This window comes from Natator depressus, chromosome 3 (genome assembly GCF_965152275.1).
Source record: "Natator depressus isolate rNatDep1 chromosome 3, rNatDep2.hap1, whole genome shotgun sequence".
Classification (NCBI taxonomy): Eukaryota; Metazoa; Chordata; order Testudines; family Cheloniidae; genus Natator; species Natator depressus.
Window position 1 is genome coordinate 2,835,526 of NC_134236.1, and position 14,506 is coordinate 2,850,031.

Consider the following 14,506-nt stretch of genomic DNA (forward strand, 5'->3'; position numbering starts at 1 on the left):
CGGTGTCAAGTGGAGTGCCCCAGGGGTCGGTCCTGGGGCCGGTTTTGTTCAATATCTTCATAAATGATCTGGAAGATGGTGTGGATTGCACTCTCAGCAAATTTGCAGATGATACTAAACTGGGAGGAGTGGTAGATACGCTGGAGGGGAGGGATAGGATACAGAAGGACCTAGACAAATTGGAGGATGGGGCCAAAAGAAATCTGATGAGGTTCAATAAGGATAAGTGCAGGGTCCTGCACTTAGGATGGAAGAATCCAATGCACCGCTACAGACTAGGGACCGAATGGCTAGGCAGCAGTTCTGCGGAAAAGGACCTAGGGGTGACAGTGGACGAGAAGCTGGATATGAGTCAACAGTGTGCCCTTGTTGCCAAGAAGGCCAATGGCATTTTGGGATGTATAAGTAGGGGCATAGCGAGCAGATCGAGGGATGTGATCGTTCCCCTCTATTCGACACTGGTGAGGCCTCATCTGGAGTACTGTGTCCAGTTTTGGGCCCCACACTACAAGAAGGATGTGGATAAATTGGAGAGAGTCCAGCGAAGGGCAACAAAAATGATTAGGGGTCTAGAGCACATGACTTATGAAGAGAGGCTGAGGGAGCTGGGATTGTTTAGTCTGCAGAAGAGAAGAATGAGGGGGGATTTGATAGCTGCTTTCAACTACCTGAAAGGGGGTTCCAAAGAGGATGGCTCTAGACTGTTCTCAATGGTAGCAGATGACAGAACGAGGAGTAATGGTCTCAAGTTGCAATGGGGGAGGTTTAGATTGGATATTAGGAAAAACTTTTTCACTAAGAGGGTGGTGAAACACTGGAATGCGTTACCTAGGGAGGTGGTAGAATCTCCTTCCTTAGAGGTTTTTAAGGTCAGGCTTGACAAAGCCCTGGCTGGGATGATTTAACTGGGAATTGGTCCTGCTTCGAGCAGGGGGTTGGACTAGATGACCTTCTGGGGTCCCTTCCAACCCTGATATTCTATGATTTGTTCTGCAGTTAGTTCAAGTTCCTTTTCAGTAAAGGGGGAGAAGAGGTTTTGTTCTGGGAGCTGGGAATGGGACACACTTGCCATGGGTGCATTTGGGTGGGGAGCTGCTTTTGACCCCCCCACCCCAGCATGTCCCTGAAGGAGGGTTGGAGCCCAAGTCACTCCCCGTGGACGGTGCTGGAGAAAAGCAACTTCACCTGGTATGTTGTCTATGCAATCATTCCCAGCTGCTCACCCTCCACATTAGCTCTCTCCTCTCATCTGGAGAGAAGTTTAATGAGTTTGGAGCTCCTGAGGCAGGTCTCCTACTTCTGGGTGAGGTAAAGGAGCCAATCTCTCAGGTTAAGCTAGCCCAGACCCCCATGCTTCTTCACAACATTATGGGCCAAGCTCCAGGGTGAGGCAGCAGGAATGAGGAGAAACCATCAGCTCCAGACTTTTGCACCAGATGGAGAGAGTGAACTGTCTACCCGCAAGGAGTCTGCCAGCAGCTCCCCCTTTTTAGCCTCAGCTAGTTCCATCCCACAAAACCTGATCACCTCCCTGCCCCGCATCCACACATAACTAGGACAGATCTCTGCTTCCCCAGCCCCATTACTTAGCATGGAGATGGGAGAATTGGGGAGCCCCTAGCGTATCTGAAGGGAGTACATGGTGCCCCCACTTTTCAGTCTGTATCCTTCCTCCTGCAGCCCAGTGCTCCATTTTGTAAGTGTGGGGATAAGTCCGAAGGGGACTGAGCCTGTCTTTGATAGTTTCAGTGAGGAGCTGGCATTGGAGAAGGGACATCTCCGTGGCCACAGAGAGAGTATGAACGCACCCCAGCTTTCACTCTCACCTCCCTTTGCTCCTCTCACTGACACTCCCTGTGATCGGTACTGCTCTATGGCAGCATGTTCCCCAGTCCCATGGAGGATCGTCCATGGATGCGAGCTCATGGATCCTTCACGGGAATGGGCTTTTTTGGGTTGCTCCGTTAGCTTTTCTACCCGCCGCAGATGGGCAGGGCTAGTTTCTAACCTCAGCCAGAGAGCTGTGGCTTCTCTCACCAGCTTTCCACACCGCATCGTCTGAAGTGATGCAAGGCACGAGTGCCATCCTTCCTCCATCAGAAGCTGGTGAAAGGGGCGAGCCCTAGAGAGAAGTGTTGGTAGTGATAATGCACAAGCATTGTTGACTCTAGTAATGCAGAAGCAGGGGGCCTACACGCTGCCCAGTGCCCAGTTTGGAAGCTCCATGCTGGCTGGTTGGCAGCCTGAACGCATCTTGGAGAAAGTAGCAGCTGGCTTCATCTTTAAACAGGCACATGTGGCCAGCTGAGACTCCAGGGCCCGGTAGGCAGCAGGGCAGGGCTGCTACACTCTAAAAGGCAGCCTGTGGCTTCCATGGGCTACACCATGATATGAAACAAGAGGGTGGTTGAAAGCCCTGTTGTTGAGTTCCGGGGACTCCATCGGCCATGCTTTACCCATCCGTGACCTGGGGGCTAACTGGAAAGCTGACTCAGCAGGGGTTTGCTCTTCTCTAACCTGTACAAACGAAGCCCTCGATCTGGGGAGACTAATTAGCTGATTCCCATGACGCAGGGATTTGCTACCCAGTGATCCCTGCAGTGACCCTCCCCCCGCTTTATGTAGCGCTCAAACTCTTTGAAAGAAGATGCTGTTGGTGTCTCCCCTCTGAAAGCTGAGTGAGGCCCCAGCCCTTCCCACTCCTCCGTTCCCACCCCCATTCAAAGGCCTGTGGGTTTCAACACCTGTGCACCTGGAAGCGGAAAGTTCTAGAAAGCCTGGCAGAGGCAAATAGCAGTGAGAGACAGGGAGAGAGGGAAGCAGCCGTAAGTGCAGAAGGCTACAAGACAGGCAGTGGCCAGACCCTAATAAGAAACTCCCTTGGTCTCACAACAATACCCTCTATGGGGCCAGCCCTCATATTCTCCTTGGATTTCCTAGTTCAAGCCCAGGCGTCTGGATTCCAGGACGCATCTCCTTCTTCTGCTCCAGCAGGGTGCTGGCCTCAGACCAGGAAAAGTGGAAGGACAATTTCATAACCCAAGTCTTCTTAGGTGAACCCGATAAATCACTTTCCCATCGACTATGATCTTGCAAATGTCTTTGATCTCTCCCCATCCCATTCCCCAGCACTGCACATCTGCAAACCATCCAAGAGCCCATAACTGTCTATGCTCACCCAGCGGCCTGGCACACCCAACCAGGTCTCAGGTGAGGATGCACCTGCCCTCAGCTGAACTGTTGAACGTCGACACACTCAGGAACACTGAACTTTGTTCTAACAATAGCCGCCCATGCTGTTGCCAGAGCCGTGTTTTAATCCTCCTCCTCAGGACTGGACAAAAGCGCCTCGCCTCTTGTCCCTCCTTCTTTTACCAGCTTCCCTGCCCTCCTCCACAGCCCCTGCACCAGACCAAAGATGTTCTTGAGACTAACAGTTTAAAACCTTCTTGTATCACCCAGTCCAGGTAGCCAGCACATGGGACAAGTGTGTTCGTCTGCCCTTCCCTGATTCTTTCCCTCTAGTGCCAGGGACAGTAGATACTTTTGTTTCTGCTTTGACCTGCGAGGTCAGTTTTCAAGTAGATAATGTTGTTCTCCAGCCTCTGTGCACTTCTTTGGGGAGAACAGGAGATGCCCACTGGCTGCTCCACCCCAACGGGGGACTGTGAACCAAGTTGGATGTCTGATGACTTAATGGGGCAGGCCCAGCCGTCTCCAAAAGGTGCAGCTGGAGAGCAAAGTCTCAGGATCACTGGAAAACTTTAGCTCCCCCCGTTGGCTGGGTTTGGTTAATTCACACCCCCTTTGTTCGTCAAGGGGCGAGAGCTGAGCCCAGAACTCAAGGAGACGTCCCTGCTGCTGCCACTGTTGATACGGCACAGGAAGTGTCTCTTCGTCCGGGGCCAGAAACGCAAGGCCCAGCTGCCAGAAAATCCCCAAACATCTGTGGGAACGGCTGTCCGCCGGGGCACGGGTCTCGTGGGGTATCCCAGGGAATCCGGCAAAGCAAACAACCACCCCACACGCGGAGTCCATGGAGAGCTCTGAGTGATCTCATCTCACAAGAAAGCCATCAGAGAGAGAGGGCAGAGCTTCTCTCCCATCGTCTGCTTGTTTCCGCCCCGAGGAGGTGACTGTGCAATAGGAGTGGGGAGTATGCCAATGACACGATGAAAATGCAGCTTCCGCAGGCTGCGGCTGGCTCCTGTTTTAAACAAGATGGGGGGTAGTAGAAGGGAGAAATCTACATGGTGCCCACCACCTGCCTAGGCTGAGCCTTATTCTGAACTTATTCTCCTAACTCTGCATTGCCAAACCGCTTCATAAATAAATACGATCAATAAATAAAGTGACAGATCCAGATGCCGGGAGGGAGGCAGCGCCCGTGTCCCCGGGAACTGACGCCGAGTGTCTCACACAAACACACACACACACACACGAGAAGTAGCTGAAGACAAAGACGAGATGGGACCGGGCGGGGAGGCTGCCAGCGGGGAATCCCCTTCCCCAGCCGAGCGCTTTCAGAAGCAGCCAGTGATGGGTGGCGTAGTCCTTGCTGTAAGATGGAAGGGAAGGGAGGAGCTGCAGGGCATCACTCATGAGCTGGCATCGTGGGGGGACGCTGGGACACGGACGCCAGGGAACTGTGAGTTGTTGAGGGTGGCAGCGGCCGGGGCGTCTGGCACCTGAGAGTGGGACAAGAAAAAGAGAAAAACTGGTCTCCTGTCACATCGCCCACCTCCTCCCACTTCTCTCCCTCCTCCCAGCCTCCCATCCGGGTCCCCTAACAGGAAATGCCAGCCACTTTCTTCAGTGAGTCGCTGTAAAGGAAACTCATGTGAAGCTTGAGGGGATGGAATAAATGCTGCAGCATCAGCACAAAACGCCCTTTGTTTTCACAGGGTCAAATCCGAGCAGAGTCAGTTCTGCCCTTCATGCCCACGTGGGAGGCACATGGAGCTCCCTGGGGTTACCTGCACGCTCTGGACTAGGTGCTGCGCTCCAGGCCAGAGGAGGCTGCAGGCTGTGGGATGGGAGACCCTGTACATGTTTGGTATCATTGCCATCCTGCTCTTAACACTGGTTTAACAACAACCACAAAACTAAGGTTAGTGTCTAGCCACCGGGAACTGGGGTACTCCGTCAATTTAGGTGCCAAACTTTAGGCTTCCAAATTTGAAAATCTTGGTCCCAGGTTCTTGTTGGGCTTGTTAAACCTGCACTAAAAGCTGGATGGAAAGTGGTTTCCTGCCCTGGCACCAAGGCAGGCTCTTTATCGAGATGGCAGCCCTGAACCACTGGCTTGTCAGGACTAATGGTTCAAGCTGGCTGAGACATCAAGACTGGGCAATGCTGGGCAGTGTTTGCTGTGACCGATGAGACTCCGGTCCCTAGTGCAGGGAGTCTGGTAGGGCCTCACGGACAGAGACCTGCTCTAGACTTGTGCAGGGGCTCTGGCCATGTAAACAGCCCCTGTGTCCTTGAAACTGCCTGGCTTGGGCAGGATGAGGTCCCACCAGTCCAGTCACAAGCTTGTCATCTCTGTGGGGCCCTGGGCATTGGTAGAGGTCACTGCTTGCATTCGAAAATAAAACCTAGCACGGGCACACAGTACTTTCCCTCTGGCCGGTGCTGTCTGGGCATCGAGTGAACCCTCCCCAGTCCCCAGGAGGTGGGTACGTAATAGAGGCAGAGGGGGGTGATGTGATAGATGTACACATGAGCGCATCCCCTCCCCCGGACTTCACCAGGGAAAGGACCCTAAAGCAGCGACCAGGGGATTGCCTTTTTCTCCTCCTCCATGCTTGGAGCTTCCTTGTTCTCTGATTCTCCAGCCTGAAGAACAGACGCCCCAGCAGCAACAAACGTGCCAGGCATGGAACAGATGGGTTGTTATTTCAATGCAACTGGTTATTAATTATTCCCTGGCAGACCAGTGGGGATCTCACAGCTGCTCATTTCTGCTCTGCCCCTTCCACCCTGTTCAGAGGTCCCTGCCTCCCTTCAGCCCTCACGTTCACCCCACTGAGCGCCAGCAGGCATCAGAATCAGGCTGTTTTTCACTTCACCCCAGCGGACACTCACCAGGATCGGGACTTCCTCACCCTGGCAGCCGCCGGCCGCTCTAGGAGACTATCCAGGCGCATCAGTCTCTCAAGGTGCAGAGCTCGTGGGTCCTGCTCGCCCTGGTCCCCAGTCAGCTCAAACTCAAACACAGCTGGGGGGGAGAGATCCAGCTCCAGGAACATGATGTTCTCAGCCTTCATGGAACAGGATGAAAACAACACCAACAAATGGATTCACTGACATGGGCACAGGCAGACCCACTGATCACCTGCTGAAAAGCTGGGCTCAGTCCTGGGGGCAGGAGATTTTTTCTATCGGGGCAGCTGTAGGTCACTCTCCCCAGATACACTGCCTCGCATTTATATACTCCGCCCCACCCCAGCTTGCTCTCCATGGCCCGCTCAAACCTCGGCTCCTGCAAGGGAGTCGGCTAGTGCCACTTGTGATGATGCGTCCACGAGGGACAGGACTGAGAGGCCCCAACTGCATTGCACACAGGCCAGTGAGCAGCTGTCTGAGTTAGAACATCAGAACGACCAGTGGTCCATCTAACCCAGTATCTGGTCTTCCGCCAGTGGCCAATGCCAGGTGCCTCAGAGGAAATGAGCAGAACAGGTCACTGATTGAGTGATCCATCCCGTCATCCATTCCCAGCTTCTGGCTATTGATGGACCTATCCTCCATGAACTTATCTAGTTCTTTTTTGAACCCCATTATAATTTTGTCCCTTTTTCCAGATAATTGATGATGAGTATGTTGAACAGCATTGGGACCAGTACAGACCCCTGGGGGACCTGCTATTTACCCCTCTCCATTCTGAAAATGGACCATTTATTCCTACCCGTTGTTTCCTTTTTTTTAAGCCAGTTACTGATCCATGAGAGGATTGGTGGGGGTGGGAGAAGATACCTCTGCTGGTGAATTTAGCTGGCAGAGCTGTGGGGGAGATGCTGTGGGTGTAAGCCTGCTCTGTGGCACCTTTCCCCTGACCTGGAAGCAGACAGTGCAAACTGTTGTGGCAAGATGGCCAATTTTAGTCTGGTGGGTCCGGCGCTTTTCTTGGCAGGGAGCTAAGATGCCACCCTTTGCCCCATTCTTGGGTGCTGAGGGCCCCACTACTAGCCCGGGAAGGTGTTGGAGGAGGGAAGTGGGGGAGGGGTCTGGGTTTGCTCCTCACTCTGAGTCCCAGCCCCTCTCAACCCCTGTGGGTTTCTTACCCTCATCCCCCTTAGGTGGGGTTATCCTCAGTCCTTAGATGCTGTGGGGAAGGGAGTCTCCCTGTCCTGCTGGGCAGGGTCTCCCTTACTCCAATTCTCAGATCTTCCAAATCACTCCACACACCTCCAAGCTCCAGTCCTCTCTCCTTCCTCCTCCCACTCTGTCTGCCTGACGCAGGGGGTTTTATTAGGTTCCTAAAAGGGCCTTAATTGACTGCAGGTGCTCCAATTAACCTGCAGCCACCTTCCCTAGTCTACAGGGAACCACGCCTTAATTAGCCTTAAGCTTATATATTTCCCCTCTAGCACTCTCCCACTGCTCCCTGGCCCTCCTGTGTCACACTGTGAAGAGCTTAGCATGGCTCGGAGCGGGAGCTGGCTTCCTTTGGCCCTTCAAAAAGAGCTCCTCTTCCCAGGCCAACGAGCGTAGCTGTCAGGTGGGTGATAACCCCTCCAACCCCACAAGCTTAGAGATGCTCTTCAACGCTGGACCTCGAACATGCTCCATCCAGGTGCTCTGCTTCACAAAGCTAAACTTCTCTTCTGCTGATGTGACGCCTTATACCCCAGGAAAAGGAGCCACCACATTTCCACTCTCAGAGGATCCATTCCCTTGATTCCCTCATTCCCTCCATCAATTCACCCAGCCATAGATTGGTTCCACCTTTTTCCCATCCGTCCATGCAATGACTTCACTCCACCCCTCCTTTCAGCTCCTGCACTCACCCGGTACCTCGGGTGGGATCCCATGGCCATGGCCACCCGCGCATACTGGCTGATGGGTCTCTTGTAGCCCACGGCAGAGGTTGGCCTCTTCTTCATTTGGTTGTTGCTGCTAAGGAGAAATTTATAATAAACATTTTTACCATATAAAATGATCCACTAAAAATAAATCCAGACAAAGCATGGAATTGGCTGCCTCAGTCTCTCTCTAAATGGATGTAAATTTCTGCAGAGTTGGTCTTCTCTTCCTTCCTGTTCTGTGCCCAGGGTATGGTGGAGAGCTGATCCCCTAGACTGCCAAGGTTTGACTTCTACTGCACGTCATTAGCAGAGGCCATCTACAGGGTTGAAAGGTGTAAGCCTTTAGCTACCAGAGGAATTTGAGGGGAGGTCCAAGGGGTATGGCTAACAGCAGAGGGATGGAAATTAGTACAGGAATCTTGCGGCTGAGTAACACAGCACTGGAATAGATTATCAGTCAATGGAACAGGCTCTCTCAGGAAGTTGTGACCTGTGACTCCCTGGACAGGAAGATCACCAAAGAGGGTGCTTGCTGGGTTGGAAAGTTGAAAGCCAAGGGGGCCAGAGGGGAGGCAAAGAAGAGAGACTTGGAGAAGCAGCTGAACTTTGGGGGGCTCATCCAAGAACCTCCAAAGCTCCTGAGGCTTGTCCATCACTGGGATCACAGGCAGAAGGGCCAGTGATGATGATCTGGGTCAGCCAAGCTAGCCCCCTTGGCCTCCAATAAATATAGGCTGGGAAGAATTAGCTTTTTATCGACAGGTGCCGGTAAATGTCAATTTCACTGCACCCGAACACACCGATGGAAAATATTTCAACGGATGATAATTGAGGTTTGCAGATCGGCAACGTCAGAAAGATGCTGCTTGAGAACTTACGAGTTTGATGTAAGGCTATTTCCTCTGGCTATTTTGACATGTGATGGTGACAATTTGTGTTTTCGTGGTTAGAAAGCTTTAATTGTTTGAATCTCAGTGTCAACTGTCACGAAGTCCTCACTGTGTGAGCCCCCACTGTCTGCTCCCCACATAATTTTCCACAACTGCGAAAATTTAAATTAAAAAATATTGTAAACACAAACCGATATTATCCATCAACATTATAAAAAAATTAAAATTCTGCCAAGCCTAAATAAATAAAAACCTTAGTCAGAAACATCAAATCTGCCTGTGCATAGTGTCTGCTTTCCCTGAGCCATCAGCTTTGCATTAGCCTTCATCACTGGTTCTCAAATTGCGCGGCCCATGGAGTATATCCGTGCGGAGTGGAGCACTGGTTGATCATGAGGGCTGGCAGCATGGGGGCATATGCACTTCCCATTTGGGAAGGCTAGCTCCCTGCCCTGCCTCTTCTGCCCAAGGCCCTGTCTTGCTCCGTCCCTTCTGCCCAAGGCTCTGCCCCCAACTCCTTCCACCCCCCAGCTTTGATCGGCTGGGCTACCGGCAGAGCTGCGAGCCCTGGCTGGCAGTCCAGAGCCCCAGCTGGCTTGCCAGTGCCTGGAGCAGCCTGGAGGAGCCCCAAGCCCTGGCCAGCCAGCCAGGACCGAGCCCTGAACCTGGGCTGCCCACAGGACCTCTGAGCCTGCCACGGCCCAGCCTCGGCGCTGCAGCGGGGAGCATTAGCAGAGTTTTGGGGAATCTTAGCCTCCCCCAGCCTCCATTACCAGCTGCCCATGGCTGGCAGGGAAGAGATGCTGGTTGATGTGGCAGCTCCTGTCAAGAGGAATTGAGCTGCCTCCATAAAGAACTGAACGCCAGCAGCTGAGCAGCCACTGGGAGAATGAGCCAAGCAGATCAGGCCATTGAGTTTCAGTGTATGAGTGCCGGGGAATGTGGGGGAGGGTTAAAACACAGTGGGTTCCCCCCTGGGCTTGGCAGATGGGGTGGAGAAGAAGAGGAAGGAGCTGAGATCGTGAGGAACATAAGAACGGCCATACTGGGTCAGACCAAAGGTCCATCCAGCCCAGTGTCCTGTCTTCCCACAGTGGCCAATGCCAGGTGCCCCAGGGGGAGTGAACCTAACAGGTAATGATCAAGTGATCTCTCTCCTGCCATCCAGCTCCACCCTCTGACAAACAGAGGCTAGGGACACCAGGAGGAGGGTGGGGGAGGTGTCCAGACGGGATCTCAAGCATAAGAAGTGATCAAAACACTGGAAAAGTTTGAAACCCTGTCCTTGGCCTGACAGGCTCTCTAGTGAGGGGGACGGAGCCGCAAGCCAGGCGAAGGCTTTTCGCTCTCTCCATTCTGCTCCTGTCACATGGCCCTGGCACTCCCAGGTCCCTCGGAGCGCTACGTAGCCAGCGCTGAGCAGGGCTGAGCAGTGGGAAAGCAGCAGCTGTCTCCTCGGAGAGAGAGGGGCCAGGCAGCTACCTCAGCTGCCCACCTTAACTCTCCTGCCCGAACCTCCCCAGGCCCTGCAGTGCTGTGGCCACGAGCTAGAGGGTTCAGGCCTTTTATTACAAGAACAGAGCAAATGGCAGAGCTTTTCTCCTTCTGGCAGCGAGGTCACCGCTCTGCTGCCTGACATGGGCACACCTTGCCAGACACAAAGCTGGTTGGTACCATACACAGGCGCCAATTCCGTGGGGCTTCAGGCACCCATGGAAAAAAATTAGCGGGTGCTTAGCACCCACCGGCAACCAGCTCCCCACTTCTCCCTCAATGCCTCCTGCCCACAGGCGGCCCCGCCGAGCAGCTCCTCCCCCTCCCTCCCAGCGCCGCACGCCCACCGTGATCAGTTGTTCCGCGGTGTGCAGGAGGTGCTGGGGTGGGAGCGGGGACGGGGCACGCTCAGGACAGGGGGCAGAACTGGGTGGGAAGAGGTGGGGCAGGGGCAGAGCGGGGGAAGGAAGAGGGGGCTGTGTCTCCACACCGCGGTCAGAGGTTGTTCTTTTCTGCCGGTGCCCATTCTTCAGAGCACTCCCCTCTGAGACTCTGGGCCAAATTCACCCCTCAGAAGGTGTTTTGTGAGGCTGCAGCTGGACAGTGACAACGTGTTATGGTGTTAAGGAGGGTTCTCCGCTCTGCGAGACAGTAACACAGTAACGGACAGGCTGTCCCTGCCCCGCTGGGCTTCCGCCCGCTCTTCCATCCCAGACAGCTAATTCTCCCCATTCAGAATCCTCCCTCCTGCAGCCATGAGGGGGCACCACCAGTGCCTCAGAAAAATACCCCATTGGTAGGCCAGGCCTCCTCTCCCAGAATTGCAGCCTTACCCCCCAGCAGGCACGAGCGGCTGGAACTTCCACTGGTCCTCCTCAGAGTCGTAGGACAGGCGGTTCATGATCTTGTTCTTCTCTTCAGGAGGGATAAAGTTCTCAATGATCAAGTATCTGAGCAAAAGCCAGGGTAAGAGGGAGTTGGAGTGAGCAAGTGGGGGTGGCAAGACAAAAGGGGCGAGGGAGTGAGAAGAAAGAAAGGGGGAGATGAATGGGAGAAAAGGTGGGAAGAAGCAAAGTGTTGGGAAAAGAGGAGAGAGAGATTGGGGGAGGATGGGCCGACATACAGAGAAATGGGAGAGGGAAACATGAAAGCAAAGGGGAAGACGAACAGGTAAAAATAGGATAAAATGACAGAACCAAAGATCGCACAGAGAGAAATACAGCCACCCAGAGAGAGATGGGGACAGAAAGAGACCGAGCACATCAATCAGAGAAAAGAGACACAGCATTTCCTATAAGCTTTGTTTTTAGACAATAACTCTGCAAGTCCCCTACTCACCTTATATTATTATTTTTTATTACAAATATTTGCACTGTAAAAATGATAACCAAAATAAACAGTATTTTTCAATTCACCTCATACAAGTACTGTAGTGTAATCTCTTTATCATGAAAGTGAAACTTACAAATGTATATTTTTTTTTGTTACATAACTGCACTCAAAAACAAAATAATGCAAAACTTTAGCGCCTACAAGTCCACTCAGTCCTACTTCTTATTCAGCCAATCGCTAAGACAAACAAGTTTGTTTACATTTACGGGAGATACTGCTGCCCACTTCTTATTTACAATGTCACCAGAAAGTGAGAACAGGCATTTGCATGGCACTTTTGTAGCTGGCATTGCAAGGTTTCTGCATGCCAGATATGCTAGACATTCGTAAGCCCCTCATCCTTCACCCACCATTCTAGAGGACGTGCTTCCATGCTGATGATGCTCGTTAAAAAAATAATGCATTAATTAAATTTGTGACTGAACTCCTTGGGGAGAATTGTATGTTCCCTGCTCTGTTTTACCCACACTCTGCCATATATTTCATCTCATGGCAGTCTCAGATGATGACCCAGCACATGTTGTTCATTTTAAGAACACTTTCACTGCAGATTTCACAAAACACAAAGAAGGTACCAATGTGAGATTTCTAAAGATAGCTATGGCACTTGACCCAGGTTTAAGAAGCTGAAGAGCCTTTCAAAATCTGAGAGGGACGAGGTGTGGAGCATGCCTTCAGAAGTCTTAAAAGAGCAACACTCTGATGCGGAAACTACAGACCCTGAACCACCAAAAAAGAAAATCAACCTTCTGCTGGTGGCATCTGACTCATAATGAAAATGAACATGCATCAGTCCTCACTGCTTTGGATTGTTATCTAGCAGAACCCGTCATCAGTATGGACGCATGTCCTCTGGAATGGTGGTTAAAGCATGAAGGGACATATGAATCTTTAGTGCATCTGGCATGTAAATATCTTGCGACACCAGCCACAATAGTGCCATGAGAACACCTGTTCTCACTTTCAGGTGACATTGTGAACAAGAAGCGGGCAGCATTATCTCTTGCAAATTGTAACCAAACTTGTTTGTCTGAGCGATTGGTTGAACAAGAAGTAGGACTGAGTGGACTTGTAGGCTCTAAAGTTCTACATTTTTTTAAATTTTTGAATGCAGTTATTTTTTTGTACATAATTCTACATTTGTAAATTCAACTTTCATGATAAAGAGATTGCACTACAGTACTTGTAATGGGGAAATTGAAAAATATTTTATTTTTACTGTGCAAATATTTGTCATAAAAAATAAATACGAAGTGAGCACTGTACACTTTGAATTCTGTGTTATAATTGAAATCAACATATTTGAAAATGTAGAAACATCCACAAATATTTAAACGAATGGTATTCTATTATTGTTTAACAGTGCGATTAATTGCTCTTATTATTTTAATCACTTGACAGGCCTCCTTAGCATGTATTATATAGCACTTTATACCAAAGCACTGTCTGAATGTTATTAACGCGCTACAAGGAAAGCTCGTTAACTCATACTTTCCCCAACCTGTAGCATGGCGTTGACGGGGGTATGGATGTAGCGTAGACATTCTGCTGGGAGGTAGCTGGTCTTCCTCAGGGTATGAACACACGGGGTCTAGCACCAACATTGCTTTTTATTGGCTCCACTTGAGACAGATTTTGAAAGCCAGACCCACGTGATCATGCATGTCCATTTACACTTACTTAATTTACATGCAAAAATCCCCAGTGTCCATCCACAGCTGAGACACTGATTCTTCCCTGGTCCAGGGTAATTAATTCATCCCACTCTGTCCCCCAGCGTAAAGCCTGCCCATACAGCTACCCTCATCCCTTGATTATTTGCAATGGTCTCCTCGTGAGTCATGTGGACTCTGGATTTTAAGGCCAGAGGAGAGCATTAGTATCCTCTAGCTGACCTCCTGCATAACACAGGCCAAAGGGCCTCACCCAGTGATTCTTGTATCAAGAACCTCTATTTGAGCTAAAGTAGTTCTAAAAGAGATCCAGTCTTGATTTAAAGACTTCAAGTGATAGAGCATCCACCACATCCCGAGATAAGTTGTTCCAATCGTTAATTATCCCCACTGTTAAAAATGTGCACCTTAATTCTCAACTGAGTTTGTCTGGCTTCAGCTTCCAACCCTTGGATCGCATGATGCCTTTTCTACTAGATTAAGGAGCTGCCTACTATCAGAAATCTCCTCCTCGTGTAGGTACTTGTAGACTGATCAAGTCTCCTCTCAATCTGGAAAAACTAGTAAGACTGAGCTTCTCAAATCTCTTGCTATAATGTTTGACAAGACCTATTTTCCCCTACGCTAAGACTGCTGCACTTAGTGGCATTAATCATGCTACCATCCTTTCATTTTTTACTGAGTGAGACCCCTATCAGCCTTCCGTGAGTCTTTCCAGGATTGACGTCAGGCCTACAGGTCTACCGCGGGTATCCCATTTACTCTTTTCAAATATTAGCCCAACATGAGCTTTTCCCCCTCTCCTCTGGAACTTCCCCAGTGTTCCAAGGTTTCGAAAAATGAACATTCCTGGGTCAGGAAGCTCCCCAGCTAATTATTTTAAAATTCTTTTCTGAATATTTCTGCCTTTTCTGTCAGAATGGAATCGTGGCTGTCAGGGCTTGTGTCATAAATATAATGGGGAGGGGTTAAGAAGCTCTGATACAGTACTAAAAAATCCTCTTACCTATAAAGGGTTAAGAAGCTC

At 50.9% G+C, this 14,506-nt stretch overlaps 1 protein-coding gene across 2 annotated transcripts in view; it reads right to left on the reverse strand.

The window, feature by feature from the left end:
- Positions 1-633: 633 nt before the first annotated feature.
- The window catches only part of KIF3C (kinesin family member 3C), a 72,533-nt gene continuing 58,660 nt past the window's right edge, over positions 634-14,506 (reverse strand). The window contains exons 5-8 of one of the 2 annotated variants that reach the window (XM_074947316.1): positions 11,248-11,364; positions 8,013-8,118; positions 6,088-6,263; positions 634-4,688 (exon numbers count right to left, since the gene is read on the reverse strand). In XM_074947316.1, coding sequence (XP_074803417.1) covers positions 4,595-4,688; positions 6,088-6,263; positions 8,013-8,118; positions 11,248-11,364 — 493 coding nt within the window. In that variant the 3' untranslated portion in view covers positions 634-4,594. Of the gene's footprint in view, positions 4,689-6,087; positions 6,264-8,012; positions 8,122-11,247; positions 11,365-14,506 lie in introns of both variants that reach the window. The other variant, XM_074947314.1, reaches the window with a different exon arrangement.